Genomic DNA, 15,197 nt, shown 5'->3' on the forward strand with positions numbered 1-15,197 from the left:
CAAAATAGTGGTGGCCTGACATATATTGGCAACTCTTATCACAGAGGGGAGAGCTACATCATTCACATCCGACGCTTAAACTCTTCAGAAATTCTCAGCAAACAAAAGATTTGCCTTGGATTCTACAATCTACAATTCTACATTAGTGCACGCGGTTAACCATCCATACTAATAGTGTCAACTACGAGAAGAGTGTCAGCTGAGTAGATAGATTACCACCAGAGCAACTCACTTATAAATGCATTACCCTTCCTGTTCATAAAGCACGGGCATAATTGACGGAGCCAAAAATTTGAAGACTAGAGCTAACTTGGGGCTTAACTAATACTATCCCCATTCCACAATGTATGACATTGGTTAGTTCAATTTTAAACTAATCAATGCCAAACAAAAACAAATAGAGTAATTCACTTGTAAATGTATTAGCCTTCCTGTTTATAAAGCACGGGCAACGGAGCCAAAAATTACTATAGAGACTGGGTTTAACTAATACTATCACTGTCCCACAATTTAGAAAAAGTTGTCAACGATAACATTTTTTTTTGAAAGGAATTCTAGCTTTAAAAGCATGCAATAACTATCCGTAAGCTGTCCATCAGCTGAAAAGAACAAGATCTAATAGCTAGCTAACTATTGATAATTTCAAACATTAAAAATTACATAGACAACATATTCCCATGGAAAGAGGACATCAATAAAAATAACAAACAACCATGGGCGATTACATTAATAGAGTCTACACCCATTGAGTCCACATGCCCTTGCAATCCATAGCCAGTCCAATCAATCGTCTAACTCTGAATCATTTAGAGGTTTTACTACAAGTTCTATCATCTTCTCAGTGGTTATTGCAGCATCCTGAAAAAAGAAGTCATAAAATATAATTAGGTGACAAGCAACAGTTAAGTGACTACCTTAAAAAAGAGCAGAAACAACTCACATTTGGATGCAACCAATTCTTCAAGGCCATGTGAACAGTAGTACTTGATCGAGCATACGCAACTTGGCTATTTGTAGACATTGAATATAGTACTCCAATAACTTTATCATCAAACATCACTGCAGATCCTGAGGCGCCATGTCTTGCAGCGGCACTGTAGACAACATCCTGGCTGCCCATCATTCCATTTTGGTTTGCCGGTCTTCTTTAAAACAAATAAAAGATATTAATGTGGCTACTATATAAGTTAGTATAAACTAGACAAGCTAACAAAAAAATAACAAAAAAAAATAATGTGGCTACTATATAAGTTAGTATAAACTAGACAAGCTAACAAAAAAATAACAAAAGAAAATAACTCACATGACTGATCCAGGAGATACTGAGGGGTCCAAGTTTAAAGCAAACTGTGACCCAAGGATATATCCAAGCTGAACGACATTGGCCCTATGCGCCACACCTTCTAAATCACCAAATTGAAGAATTGGGCATTCTCCACTCACTCCATTAACTTTAATAATTGCAAGATCATAACCCTGATGCTCATATAGCAGCTCAGCAACATAATCCTTTGTGTCCCTAGGTAGTCTGACCTTTAAAGCACCAGAGGGGTTACCTGAGATGACATGGTAGCATGTCATCGCAACATAACTTTTCCTTGTTTTACCAATAATAAAGCCAGTGCCGATGCCATCTGATCCCCTTCTGATTAGCACCACGCTTTTATAGTGGTTACTAAATGTCTCTTGAACTTGTCGCTCAATATCCATGGCAACTCAACTGCAAAATAATAAATCCCAATCATGAACCTATAGTGATGTTCATTTTAAATAAAAACGAAATATGAAAAATCAAAGAGGCGCTACAACTAGGAGCAAACATTTATAGATTTATACAATAAGACAACCTTTTGAAACAAAATAATAAAAAGAAAGCAATTAGCAGCATAGTACTGCAACGAGAGAGAGAGAGAGAGAGCTGCTGCAACAGTAGAAATAGCAAAAGAAAAAAAAAACAGCACAATGATAGAATATTCAATGTCTTAACCAAAGAGATCTCGTTGTTTGACCCTCTATATGGAGGTTGGGATGCAAAAATCGCAGCACTGCAGCGGGTCGTTGAGAGTTATGTTGGTCGGAATTCCCAATCTTGGATTGCGAGAGAGATGTGATTGGATCCCTTCTTGGCCTCTTCTCTATGTTACTCGGGGATCCATTTCCATCTCACTTTGTACACCTCCTACCGTACACCCTCCCTCGCTCTCTGGACAACAACCACAATGGCTGGGTACTCTCGCGCCACCCAAATCGAAGACCCCGCTACCCAGATGAGCCCGCCACCACTAGAGCGAGCTCCTCCCAGCAAGACAACCTGTGGGCTGCTGCTTAGGGTGCTAACATCCGGCAGTGTTGGTGCGGTGCTCAATTTTTGCAAGTGTGCATTAAACAAAGTTTGTGCTCCATTTGATCCAGAGGAAGAGAAGAAAAATGAGAAGGGGAGCAGAGCTAGCAAAGCTAGGATTTAAGGAGTAAGGACCCATGCGGTTTAACTTCCTTGCCAAAGCAAAGCAAAGGTTTTCTTTTTTTTTTTTCTGTTCCACCCTACTCCCTCCGTTCCATAAAAAGTTCATCTTTGCCTCCTTCCGTTTGTCCCAAAATAAGCTTCTCCCAGCCCGATCCAAGCTGCAAGCAAGCGGATCTACAGGAGTGAGCTGCTCACCGCCTGATACAAGCTGCAAGCAACTGGATTGAGCTCCTCTGGTAACCGGACGGAGACTGGCATAGCCAGGAATTTATGGTTGACTAGCCCTACTTCACAATTTCACATTACATGCCAAAAATTTTTGAACATTGCAAGTATAAATTTGGTAAAAAGAGATACAAATATAGCAAATAACATCTTATAAAACAAATAATCGACTAATGAAACAAGCAAGTTCAAAAGGTACAAATAATAAATATAGACTAGCCAAATACCTGTGCGTTACACCAGATTCAAAACAGCAACAAACAAATTACATCCGTGTTGCAACAAATATTAGCTTCTTTGTATTAACAAACAGAAAGAAAAATGGCATAGTTTGTTTCAGTATAGATAGATGACTCCAATTGTGCTAACAATATGTCCTTTGATATGATTACAAAATATGTACTCTTCAATGAATTGTGCTGTCTATGTCATTTTAAATTACAATTAAAACCTAAAAAGTTTGTGGGTTTTCTTTAGTTGAATCAAGATGACAAAAGGTAAATCAATATAAAATTAAAGAACTTTAGTTTATATAGTACTTCAAATACCAGCTAGAGAGTAAAGACTACACAACTATTCTACAGAAGTACAGAAAAAAGCTGACCAAGCACTCAGAAACTTATACTAACACCATGGCCCATATTTCAGTGGTGGTGGTGGTGGTGGTTGGCAGAACCACCAGCTCATAGTATAGAAGTATAGATAGTTCAACAGCAATATCCCCATTTCTCTTCATGTTTTACCAATCCTACAAACTACAGCGGCAGCAAGTCAGCATCCCATTCACTAATCACAGATTAGCAAATGGTAGTGGCAATTGGCAGAAAGTTCAAACACAATGACTAAATGGGAATAATGAAGCTATGAGCTAAACTGCTAGAGGTATAACCTGCAGGAGCCGGGTCGCCGTCTCGCCCGCTGGGAAGGACTTCACAGCCACTGAGTCACACGAGCCGGCAGCCGTAGCGCAGAGGGCAGAGAGCAAGAGAAGAGGCTAACGGCGACGCCGCGACGGGCAGAGGCAGGCGGCACTGCGTCAGTCAGCCGGGGGTCCGGCTGTACCGCTGTCCTCGCGTCCCGAGCTCCCAGCGCCGGCGGCCGCGTTGGTCTGTAGCTGTGCCGATGCGGGCGCAGCGGCGGAGGTCTGCGCCTCCGCAGCTCGGGCCGGGTGGACGATGGGATGGGGGAGAGGCGGAGTGGCGGAGAGAGGAGAGAGGAGAGAGGCGAGGAACGGCGGCGCCGTCACGCGCGTGCGAAGCATCAAGCAAGGACGCAGGCGGACGGCGCAACGCTGTAGTAGTAGGCCCTTGCCCTAGCGGCTGCTTTTTGCCCCAGTAATTGGGCCTGAATATGGGGTAACCCTTGCAGCTTGGGGGAAGAATGGAGGAAAAAGTATACCCAAGGTCCCTCAAGTTGTCATCGAGTTGCAAAATCGTCTCCAACCGTAAAACCACGTCTCTCAACTTGAAAAACTGTTCACTTGATACCGGTTTTATCTGGCGTGACTGCTGAGTTAGCGTGGGTCTATATGGGCCCCATGTATCAGGATGCCACGTCATGTCTCTCTTTTCCCTTCTTCTCTCTCACTTCTCTTCTAGTCTGGGTGGGCAGGCCGGCCGACAGGGTGAGACGGGAGAGGAGGAGGTTCGGCGGCCGGTGGCCGGCGACCTGCGATGCGGCAGCGGCGGCGACCACGCGGGAGCAGGCGGGTCGGGCGCCAGATCGCCACTCAATTGTTTGCTTCTCAATCAGTTCTTTGCTCCTCAATCAGCCCTTCAGTCTTCGTATTCTTTGCCTCCAATCCCTCCTCAATCCAAATGCAATGGCTGCCCAAGCATCATGAACTCATTGATCTGGAATATCCACTCATTGATCGATGAGAGGTGCACAAGTGCATGGATAGCTTCATGCATGTCACCATCGGCATGCAGCGCATCGACGACAGTGTCGTTCCCACGATGATGCCTTCCACGGGCTACGAGCTCACCGTCCACGGTCCCCCTGCTGGGATTCTGCTGGCATCACTTCAGTATCGCCGGCTAGGGAATCAATCACGTACTACTACGAGATAGAGTCAGATTCTTGCATTGCTTCGTCGGCGCCGCCGTGCTCGCTATCAAACTCAGCGACCGCTGCTTCATCCTTGCCATCTCTGACGACATAGCGGACTAACCCATTATCCATCTTGCTATTGGCGCAGCAGCGGCGAGGGTGGCCTTTGAGGAAAACGTTGATGAATCCATCAATTTTAATTAAATGGAACGAAGGGCCGTTGGCGTGAACAATTCAATTCAGCCGCAGATTCATCAATTTTAATTAAAAGGAACCAAGGGCCGCTCGCGTGGACAATTCAATTCAGCCGCAAAACGAAGGCCCGCGCGATTAGTCTTTCGAGACACATGCAGAATACGTAAAACTCTTGAGAAAAAACTGAAACGAAATAAGTACGTGCAACTCTTGTGATGAAGGGAGTACAAAGGATGATTACATATTTGTAGCACAAGAAGGGCATGGAAGACCATAGGCTATATGGCCCATCACAGTGCACGCTCGGACGTCCATCACTGGTCGGATGGCCCTCGGGCAGTCGGGCTCAAAAGGCAGAGCACTTAAACACTACTCAGAAACATTAGTAATAATTTATGAAACCAAGCACTATAATACATGCAACACTAACTAGACAATAATCATTGTGATAAAGTTAGAAACTAGGTCTCTCGACGTTAAACAGGTTCACAAGATAGTGATATGGGGATCAATTCAACACAGGATGGCCTCTTGTCTTCTTATTTTAGCTGCAAGTTTACGTTGGACCAGATCCTCAGGAAGAGTCCAATACGGCATAGGAACCGGCCATCTGCCATTCAGTAATTTGCCCACAATGTAATGTTATCCACAAATTTGTACGAATATTTAACGTGATAGTAGTGTAATGCATCATAATACCTATCAGGGTGAACACTATCATCTCCAGCAATCTTCCAATCAAGCACATCAGATGGATTACCATGGCTATGTTCAGCAACAGCCCTATCAAACACAACAAAGAATTCAATGGAAAATTATGATTTGACTGAACCTGCTTCAACAACAATTCAAAATTAATTGTTCTCACAAGTATTACAGGAGCACGTCCTTGAAACATGATAATTTACAATATCCCCTCTGTTTACTTGGATCAAGTTTTTGGCTTTTCAAAGCCAACGTGGCAGAACTTAAAAAATTAACTTCACAAAAGTCACCAAAATGTTAATCTAGTGTAATATTATGATAATTTACTGCATCATTTTATACATTCAAAACATGAATTTGTACAATATCCCCTCTGTTTACTAAAGGATCAAGTTTTTGGCTTTTCAAAGTCAACATGGCAGAACATAAAAAATTAACTTCAAAAAAGTCACCAAAATGTTAATCTAGTGTAATATTATGATATTTTACTGTATCATTTTATACATTCAAAGCTTAACATTTGAAATAATTACTATGGTCAAAGTCAATTGGTTTAACTACATGTGAACATCACTATTTTGTGACTGGAAGGAGCACATCATCAAAGCATTTGAATAACCAAAAAGATCTAGACATACCCTTTTGTCTTAAAATACTTCAGGATCTCGCGAATCTCACACCATGATAGGAATGCGGTGCCTTCTACACCCTCATCGTAGAAGTTCATGCCAACAAAGGTTCCATCGAAACAAAGAAGAGGCCCTCCAATGCCAGCCTATCCAGGTGAAATGGAGAAGTTATAATTGGTAATGCCAATCAAATAATCATAGTTAACTCATATTCTGATGCAACTATTTACTTCAACTGTGTAGTAGACAAGAAAAATAGAAGCTGTTACCTTAGTGGTTGTACATCCAGAGTAACTAAGAAATTTGCAGTCATGTGTGACAACAGTGGGAAATTGTTGCCCTCTTGCAGCCATTAATCTGCCAGATTCGAAGATACGCCCTACAGCTAGTAATTTCCGACAGTTATGCCCATAAGGTTGAATTTTCACTGGTTGGCGAACACAGTGATCCTTCACACTGACTAGAGCAACATTGTAATGTAAATTATAATGTTGTACTGTCCCTACGGTGCGCAGATTATTTGGAAGCAACACTTCAATCTGCAAGCGACACAATTAAAACTCTTAGCAGTTCATCAAATGAACAGGGATCACAGAATATTTAGAAGCACCAACCCTCAAGTTTTCAGCAATCCTGTTTTCATCACTAGAATCCCTAAGTAAGTTCGCTGAAGTCAGAATAGTGGCACACTCGTTCCATTCAATAAAGAAACCCGTGCATGCAAAAGTTCGTTTATCTCCTGGATATCATAATTTTGATCATTAGTTAGTTATGATTAGAGTACAAATATGAAACCGTAAACAGCACAATACTGAAAAATCACCGTTGAATGAAGCAAGTGCGACAGTATTTTCGCATATGCTAGAGGCAACATCTTCACTTAGTTCACTCCAGACACCTTTACCAAATATGTCACCAAAAGGCTCTTCAAAAGTATAAGCCAAAATCATGCCATCTAGTTGAACATACCAAGTAAAATAGTTGTAAGTGGTACAGTAAGTACAAAAACACAATGCATGAAACTGTCACGATATTTACAGGGTTTTACTTACCTTTCGATTTTGGGGGCTCAGGATAGCCCAAGGATTCTAGATCCCCGTATCGATCCTTGTTAAGAACATCTCTATGTACTGGCGTATCAATATCAATAGTGAGTGATTAACACTAATATAGTATATGATAAGATTCAACTAAAATTCCACACATAATATAAGTACAGACGATCAATATATGATGATAACCCGAGTTGCAAACCACAATATATTGATTCTGCTTAACAATACCCATGAGCATAGGGTAACAGTATTAACTGATTGTCGCTAACTCCATGACAACCGTAAAAAGCTAAGCCCATCGATAGTTATCACAAGAGTGTAAGTGTAAAACCTAAAATTTACACCATTTATGTACAAATACAGAATATTAGAAATAACGATGAATTGCATATACCAAAATACTAGAAGCCTAAAGTATCACTGTGCTCACCTTGATGAGAGCTAGGCATCTCACCGCTGGGACTTTCTCCAACCCTGCAGAAAAATATCAACATGAGTAGCCAAAAGTAAAATTTATCAAACCAGGTCCAGCACAATTTATATGCAACACCAGCATGAATATAATTGTAGGAACAAACAATATAGATAAAAGAGGACCTGGAGTATTATGGATATAAATATTTCAAGAAAGCAAGAGAATTGAACAAATGTTATATAAAACCTCCAGTGTCTAGAGGCATCATAATTCATAGCAGTGTGACCACTAAATCTGGACAAAATGTTCCTTTCTCTAATAAAATTAGACAAATATCATTAAACATTGAAACATGTGACTAATCTAGTACAGGGAGGTAGTGTTATGTGCCAATAGGACAGAGAAACATCTTGGTATAGGTGGGAGAGAATCATGTTGCATTATGGGAACATAACACATTGAAAACTGCAGAGGAACTACAATGTCAGAAAACCTACAAAAGGAACAACACCCAACTATCCAGATTATAGCAAAACCTAGTCCCATAAACTGTTTGGCATAAAGAACAGCTAAATTCATTAAATCACGTATGGCAGGGAGAGAGCAGGATATGTGTCCCATTCAAAATATGCAAAACATACCAGACTTCCTTCAAAGCCTCTAACCGCGCAGCAAATCTGACCTCATGATCGAGTATACAATTCACAAGCTGGTCAAGAACTCTATCCCCTGGCACAAATACGGTTCCCTCGGTAGTGAAGGAAAGGTTCATGCCAAGAAAGTCCCCATCAAAATCAAAAAGTGGCCCACCTTCATAAACCTGGCACCAAACAGAACAGGATTACAGGCAATACTAGTTGCATTGGACAAAATAAAGTGAAATGGAACAAGAAGATATGTAGGAAAAATCATCATCTTATTGCCTCAGAGGTATAAAACAAAAGGGATTAAATATTTTTGTTGTAATGCAAGCGTGTACCTCACAGTAGTAAAAGAAAAGGTGTACCTCAGAGAATTTACAAGTGGACGACATAAGATATCCATTGTATGATTCACCAATCAATACCCCACTTGTGGTCATTAATTTGCCAGAGATATCACGGCCTAGAGCTACTACCTTGCTATGCGGTACAAATTTCTGAACATTGTTGAAAGGCACAGGACGAAGATCAGGTAAGTTCTCCACAATGACAGCAGCCATGTTGTGATCTAAATTATATTCTCTCAAAAACCCTATGACAACAGTGTCTTCATGGTGCACTTCAACCTATAATGAAGAATCAGGTGAAGAGTAAGCAATGATCACAACCAGTCAACTACCTTATGTAAGAAGAAAAAATAGTAAAGGATGATTAGCAGCACCAACCTTCAAGTTATCATGATCTTTTCTTGCGTCATTAAAAGCTTTAAGCAAGCTTGCTGAGGTCAGCAATTTTATAACATGTCCATTACGGTGTACAGCTATGCCCGAGCATACAAATAACATTGTGTTTCCTACATAAGATTGTGATTTAAATCATTCATAATTAGCGGTGTTTATATATATGCCTGGAAAAGTAAGAAGGGTATAACAGCACATATAATCACCATCGTGCAGGGCAAGTGAAACAACACTTTTGGACAGATTAGATGCAACTTCTCCACTGAGCTCACTCCAGAAGACACCTTGATTCGATTCGCAGGGCAAGTCACCTAGTTACATACAACACAACCGTGAATGCTCAGCAAGAGATATAAGAGACATGCAGAAAAGAGGAAGGACCAGCAAACCTGAAACCAAGGACTCAGCTATCTCTCCTTCATTGCAAACTATGTCCTCCTTTATTCTATGCTTCTTTGAATACGTCATGACAAAATCAGTTTTTTCATCCCTCTTCAAGTTACTTCTGAGATCATAACGACCGCTCCGCATCTTCTCAGCACTGAAGCATAAGTTTTTTTAAAAGAAAAAAAGGTGCAAAATGTGGATCAGAACAGAAAAGCAGCACCATAAAACTAACACGGATTTACTAATTAAAAGGTCACAAATATAGGTTTTATGTCAATGATGATGACTTTCCTGTAAGATCCAAAATCAACTTTACAAAAGTATAAAAGAGTAAATACTCTTCACTCAATGAGTTTGTTGGACAGGACTCAAAACAGTTACCAGAAAATATACAAATTTTAAAATCCATAATGTCATTAGAATTAAGCACAATGTTTCCTTGCAATATCTTTTTCAGACCTCCAATTCACAAGGGGTAGATCCGTAGATGTATCGGGCATAGACAACGATAATGTTGATAGGTGTCTCCAAATATTTTCTTAGCTCAACTATTGAAATTTGTACCAGCCAAGGGCGGGGCCATGGGGGTTCAGTTGGGGGAGGGGGCAACCTAAACCTAGCGTCCAAATGATGAGAAGATAAGGCAAAAAGAAAAGGTGCGGTACAACGAAAGCGAGGGATGAGAAAGAAATAGGATGTGCGTCGGTACGGGTGTGCTCACCGGAGGGCGGAGGCGGAAGCAGCACGACGACGGCACCGCTGCTCGCCTGATGGAGATCGGCGGAGGCGGCGACGAACTCGCAGGAGATGGGAGTCGAGGCCGAGGGAACGGGTAGATCGACTTGGGCGCAAAGATTCAGAGGCGAGAGTATGCGGTGGACGCCGTCGGCGCCGCCGCTCCCGATGATGGAGATCGGCGCGGGAACCCGCGGGTGAAGGGGACGGAGAGGTCGACCTGCCCCGGCTCAGCGGACAAAATGGTTCTTATGTGCAATAAGGTCCCTCGTTTTAACATCGAGTTTGATTCAGATCATTTGTAAACGATAAAGTCCATTTTAACCCCCCACAACTATTATGTTTATCTAAAACACGTCCTTTAATTTAAAACTGGATTAGCTACAGTTCGATGGTTTGGTCCTTGCTGCCTCGTTTTCTGTTTATTCATCTGATTAATCTCCATTATAACCTACGAGACAAAGTGATTAAGTATATGATTAACGAGTAATATGCTGCATATGCATTGGAGCAGTGTTGTTGTACGCATGGAGCCCGAGCAATTGCCCGTGGTGCCCGGCCGCTGCCTCCGCTCACTGGGTATGGGTGTAATATTTTACCCGCGGACACGTCCGTCTGAAATCTAAGAACATAGCGGGCAATAGTCGTATATTATTATTTTTCACGGATAACCCATGCCTGACCCGATACTTTTGTATTAGCTAATTTTAGCCCATCTCTTCATTCTTGTGCCCCTTTCTCTTGGCCCATTAGCCATATACAAACCCTAAACCTAACTCCCACTTCGCATCCTCATATTTTCGCTTATATTTATGCTTATCTGTCATAATTTAAACTAGTATGGTGGCCCGCGCAGATTGCACGGCTAGTACCGTTATATATTTTTTCACTTATTAACATATCTATTTTCACATTTTATTATTAAAATATATTAAAAATGGCAACATAATTTTTAAATTCTATATGAACTTGACCAAACTAACCAATGTGTAGTATTCATGTTGTATTGTATATATGTGATAGTTATAATTATTTTTTAATTCCTTATTTTAGTTACTCCCTCTATACCATAATATAAGGCATGATCAAACTTGACACGGTCTCTAAAACTATTTTTTATCTTATAATTTCTCATATACTATAAGGTCTGTAGTAACAAAATTATAACCATTTGAAAGTAAATCCAAATGTTAATCCAATGATATAATTTTTAGCAAGTAAAATTCAATTTATATTGTACTAAATATTGGTCAAAATGTTTTGAAGGTGGAATGTTAAAATGCGTGGACGCCTTATATTATGGGATGGAGGTTGGAGGGAGTATTTCTAAATTATATTCCTATATAGACTCTAGAGTAGTCTAGACTCCTCTTCCAATATTTCTTTTTTTTTTCAGTTTCAAAGTTCTCCTATATTCCTTTTTTTTAATTTGAAAGTTATGTTATTTCCATATTCTTTATTTTCAAATCCCGAATTACAATTATTTTTATATTGATTCTAAACTATTCTTTCCATATTCCTCATTTTTAAATTTCAAATTTCGGTTATTTCTAAATTGTATTCATGTATGGACACTATACTCTTCTTTCAATACTCCTAGTTTTTAATTACGACCTTCAATTATTTCTAAATTGTATTCCAATAGGTGCTCTAGAGTCTAGACTCTTCTCTCAATCTTTTTTTATCTTGAATTTTCGTTCTTTTTTAATTGTATTTCTATATGAACTCTAAGATATACTATTATTTTTTTTAATTTTTGACTTTCAGTTAGTTCTAAATTTGTATATGGACTTTTGACTCTTCTTTTAGTATTCTTTTCTTAAAAAAATTGAATTCCACGAAATTGTATTCCTATTTAGACTCTAGACTCTTCTTCTAATATTTTTTATCTTTAACTTCGAATTTTAGTTATTTCTTTATTGTATTTCTATATGGACTCTAATCTCTACTTTTAATTTTCTAATTTTTTTATTTATTCTGATTTTTTATTATTTCTAGTTTTTATGCCTATATGGACCCTAGTCTCTTCTGCCAATCTTGTTTATTTTTAGTTTTGATTTTTTGTAATTCTAAATTGTATTTCTATATGGACTATAAAGTCTACTTTTAATTTTCTTATTTTTTTAGTTCTAACTCTGTTTTAGTTATTTCTTTATTGTATTCCATATGGACTTTAACTCTATATTTAACTTTTTTTCATTCCAAATTTCAATTATCTCTAAATTGTATAACTATATGGACTCTAGTCCCCTCTTCCAATATCCCTTATTTTTTAATCCTGAATTTCAGCTATTTTTCAAATTGTATTTATAGATAGACTATATTTTTTTCTTTTCTCCGAGTAATATGAGAATTTATAGGCTGTGAGAGCGAACGTGGAGGCTCCTGTATTTATATGTGGACTCTTTTTTAGTTTTATTTAGTTTTACTTATGAATTTCACATAGTTTGAATTGTATTTTCTACTTTTCACTTGAACTCTCATTTTTTTTCTTTTCTAAAAATTGTATTCTTAATGACTCTCTCAATTACTATTTTTTTTAAAAAAATCCATTTTCTATAATATTTTTTGAATCTTAATTATAGGTATTTATAAATTATATTTATACCTATATTATTTTGAGACAAATTATAGAGGCTAGAAGTTGATATATTTTGGGACGGAAAGAATATTATTTAGTTCTAATCCAACTTCAAACTATTTTTATATAATACTCATACATGAACAATTTTTTTCATAATATTTATTTTCTCTCTCCAAATTTTAGGTACTTATTCTCTTAATATTATCTATTTTTTGCCTAAATTGTATTTCTAAAGGTACTTTTATCTCAATATTAATTATTTTTAAATTTTAATCCGAGTTTCGGATATTTCTAAATTGTACATCTACGTAGACTCTTCTCTAATTTTTATTTATTTTTTTATTCTGAATTTTAGATGTATTGAATTGTTGACCACGTGGTTCTGTTTGGACTCTTTTTTTCTCTAATTATTATGGATTATATTATGGGAGTTTCTAGGAAGTGGGAGCTAACATGGTGGCCCTTTTTCCTATTACATTAAGATAATATAGATATATGGATAAATACAACAGGGGAACCGTATCCTCTGACATTATATAGTAATGTCACAGTGTGACATTCCTTAATCCGCTCCATCCATTCTAAATCAATGGCCACATATTAATTGCTATCTAACTAATCAAACTAATTAACAGATTATGTAGGTGTGTACTTAATAGGTGGGAAGGAATTTTTTTTTTGTTAGCACTAAAGCAGTATCCTCATCTTCATTAAACATTAACCCATCGGCTTGTATATTCAGAATTGCGCCGTTCTGACGGAGATACCTAATTATCATCATGTGCTAGTAACTTGCGGATTCTTCCACCAGTCAACAACGATGTTTGTCTCTTGAAAATGCAATATTTGATCTAGGGACAATTTATAACTACACAATCCACTAATTAGTTTGATTAATTGCATGCCAAATAATCTATGACTGTTGATTTAGAATGGATGGTGTGGATTTTTGAAAGAATGTCACACCATGACATTATTGTGTAATGTCAGAGGATACGGTTCCACTACAACAGGAGTCTGCACATCTGAACCCGTCATCAGAGATTCGATTTGTTGCAACGGAGAGAATAGAGATAAACAGTGAGCCAATATTGGATAGTACCTGTCACATACATGCACGCTTGTGATTTGTGCTGTACACGGTTACTGTAGCCAGCTTAGGTAATTTTTTTCTTCATTGTCCAATCGGACATTGCACACATAAAACGTGATTTTTTTCTAAAAGGAAAAAGAAAGATTAGGTTTTCCTTTTTTTTTTGTTTTGGACAGATTGTCCGATTCGAGTTTCATAATATGCCTTTTTTTTCTTTCTTCAGTTTTTAACTAATCCTAATCTAGTTCTATTTTTCTTTTTTCTTATTTTTTGGATTAATGTGAGAATTTCTAGGTCGTGAGAGCGAACGTGGAGGCTCCTTTTTCTATTACTTTATAGATATAATAAAATTTCAACCTTAAATTTAGAGTTCATTCTGGGTTTATTTTATCGAAGTTTATTTTTCAGCCTTTAGTTTTTGATCGTTAAGAACATGCATATAAAATTTTTATTTATAAATTATTTTTGTTTATAAATATGTCATTTGGCTTATTCCCCGACCAATCAACTAGAGCAAATTCTACATAAATATCACTTACATTACACATGAACAAATATTACGTCAAATCTGGTCATTATGGTCAATACCAAGCGGAATTTGGCCGGAATTGGCCAGTATTATTTGCACCGGGAGTATGCCGCTCGCTGTATACCCTTTTAATTAAGAGGTCTTTTACAGTGCTTGGAAGGTACCTGAGGTACCTCTTAATGAAGTGTTATCCACCGTTAATCTTCAAAGGGTAATTTAGGAACAAAATTTTTTACACTGCACAAATCCATTCACCAGGAAGGCAAAGGGTAATGGGTACTCGAGCAGGTCGATCATGCACATTGATGAGACAATCAAAATCGATCGAACATCTTGAATGATCGAACTAACAGCAAGGCAGTCAATCTCATCTCAGGTTCGGATCATCAAATTAATCAGAAGTTTCAGAAGCACAAGGGCCTCAGGCTGTCAGGCAGCCGAGATCACAGCTACAGGATACGAAAGAAAAACGACACCAACTGACCAACTAGTGATGAAGCGATCAAGCGAACAATCCAATCCTGCAGATAGATTGACCAGATCGATCACCGGAGATCTCAAATCAATTGACGCGGCCCTAATCAGAACACCTCCTCCCGCGCCATCCGCCATGGCGATCATGGAAACGAGGTCCACCGCTTTTGCCATTTACCGAAAAATAATTTAATGAAAATCAATTACTCCTTTCACCTTTCGTACCTGGCCCACTCCTTTAATACCTTTTTTCTAGTACCTTCTCTCTCTGTCC

At 38.6% G+C, this 15,197-nt stretch overlaps 2 protein-coding genes across 3 annotated transcripts; both read right to left on the minus strand.

Moving 5' to 3' along the window:
• Positions 1-518: 518 nt before the first annotated feature.
• Positions 519-3,955, minus strand: LOC4351472 (uncharacterized). 2 transcript variants are annotated; one of them, XM_015762982.3, is made up of 5 exons: positions 3,579-3,955; positions 3,319-3,444; positions 1,304-1,720; positions 941-1,145; positions 519-858 (listed from the first exon to the last, which is right to left on the minus strand). In XM_015762982.3, the coding sequence occupies exons 3-5, from the start codon at positions 1,708-1,710 to the stop codon at positions 784-786; spliced, it is 687 nt and encodes a 228-aa protein (XP_015618468.1). In that variant the 5' UTR covers positions 1,711-1,720; positions 3,319-3,444; positions 3,579-3,955; the 3' UTR covers positions 519-783. The 2 variants fall into 2 exon arrangements, with proteins under 2 accessions (XP_015618468.1, XP_015618467.1); XM_015762981.3 differs by lacking the exon at positions 3,319-3,444.
• A 1,165-nt stretch (positions 3,956-5,120) lies between these two features.
• LOC4351473 (uncharacterized) lies at positions 5,121-10,465 on the minus strand. Its single transcript, XM_015762692.2, has 14 exons — positions 10,230-10,465; positions 9,511-9,662; positions 9,328-9,432; positions 9,107-9,234; positions 8,747-9,007; positions 8,382-8,560; positions 7,756-7,799; positions 7,323-7,400; positions 7,094-7,225; positions 6,885-7,009; positions 6,540-6,809; positions 6,280-6,416; positions 5,636-5,719; positions 5,121-5,546 (listed from the first exon to the last, which is right to left on the minus strand). The coding sequence occupies exons 2-14, from the start codon at positions 9,650-9,652 to the stop codon at positions 5,450-5,452; spliced, it is 1,782 nt and encodes a 593-aa protein (XP_015618178.1). The 5' UTR covers positions 9,653-9,662; positions 10,230-10,465; the 3' UTR covers positions 5,121-5,449.
• Between the last annotated feature and the right edge of the window lie 4,732 nt (positions 10,466-15,197).

This window comes from Oryza sativa, chromosome 12 (assembly GCF_034140825.1).
Source record: "Oryza sativa Japonica Group chromosome 12, ASM3414082v1".
Lineage (NCBI taxonomy): Eukaryota > Viridiplantae > Streptophyta > Magnoliopsida > Poales > Poaceae > Oryza > Oryza sativa.

Excerpts from the sequence above, each read along its gene's own strand:
- LOC4351472 (XM_015762981.3), bottom strand. The coding sequence starts at position 1,710 with ATGGATATTGAGCGACAAGTTCAAGAGACATTTAGTAACCACTATAAA. Across the intron at positions 1,146-1,303 it reads GTATCTCCTGGATCAGTCAT|AAGACCGGCAAACCAAAATG; the intron begins GTGAGTTATTTT and ends TTTGTTTTAAAG. Across the intron at positions 859-940 it reads AGAATTGGTTGCATCCAAAT|GATGCTGCAATAACCACTGA; the intron begins GTGAGTTGTTTC and ends TTCTTTTTTCAG.
- LOC4351473 (XM_015762692.2), bottom strand. The coding sequence starts at position 9,652 with ATGCGGAGCGGTCGTTATGATCTCAGAAGTAACTTGAAGAGGGATGAA. Across the intron at positions 9,433-9,510 it reads AGCTGAGTCCTTGGTTTCAG|GTGACTTGCCCTGCGAATCG; the intron begins GTTTGCTGGTCC and ends GTATGTAACTAG. Across the intron at positions 6,417-6,539 it reads CTGGATGTACAACCACTAAG|GCTGGCATTGGAGGGCCTCT; the intron begins GTAACAGCTTCT and ends TCACCTGGATAG.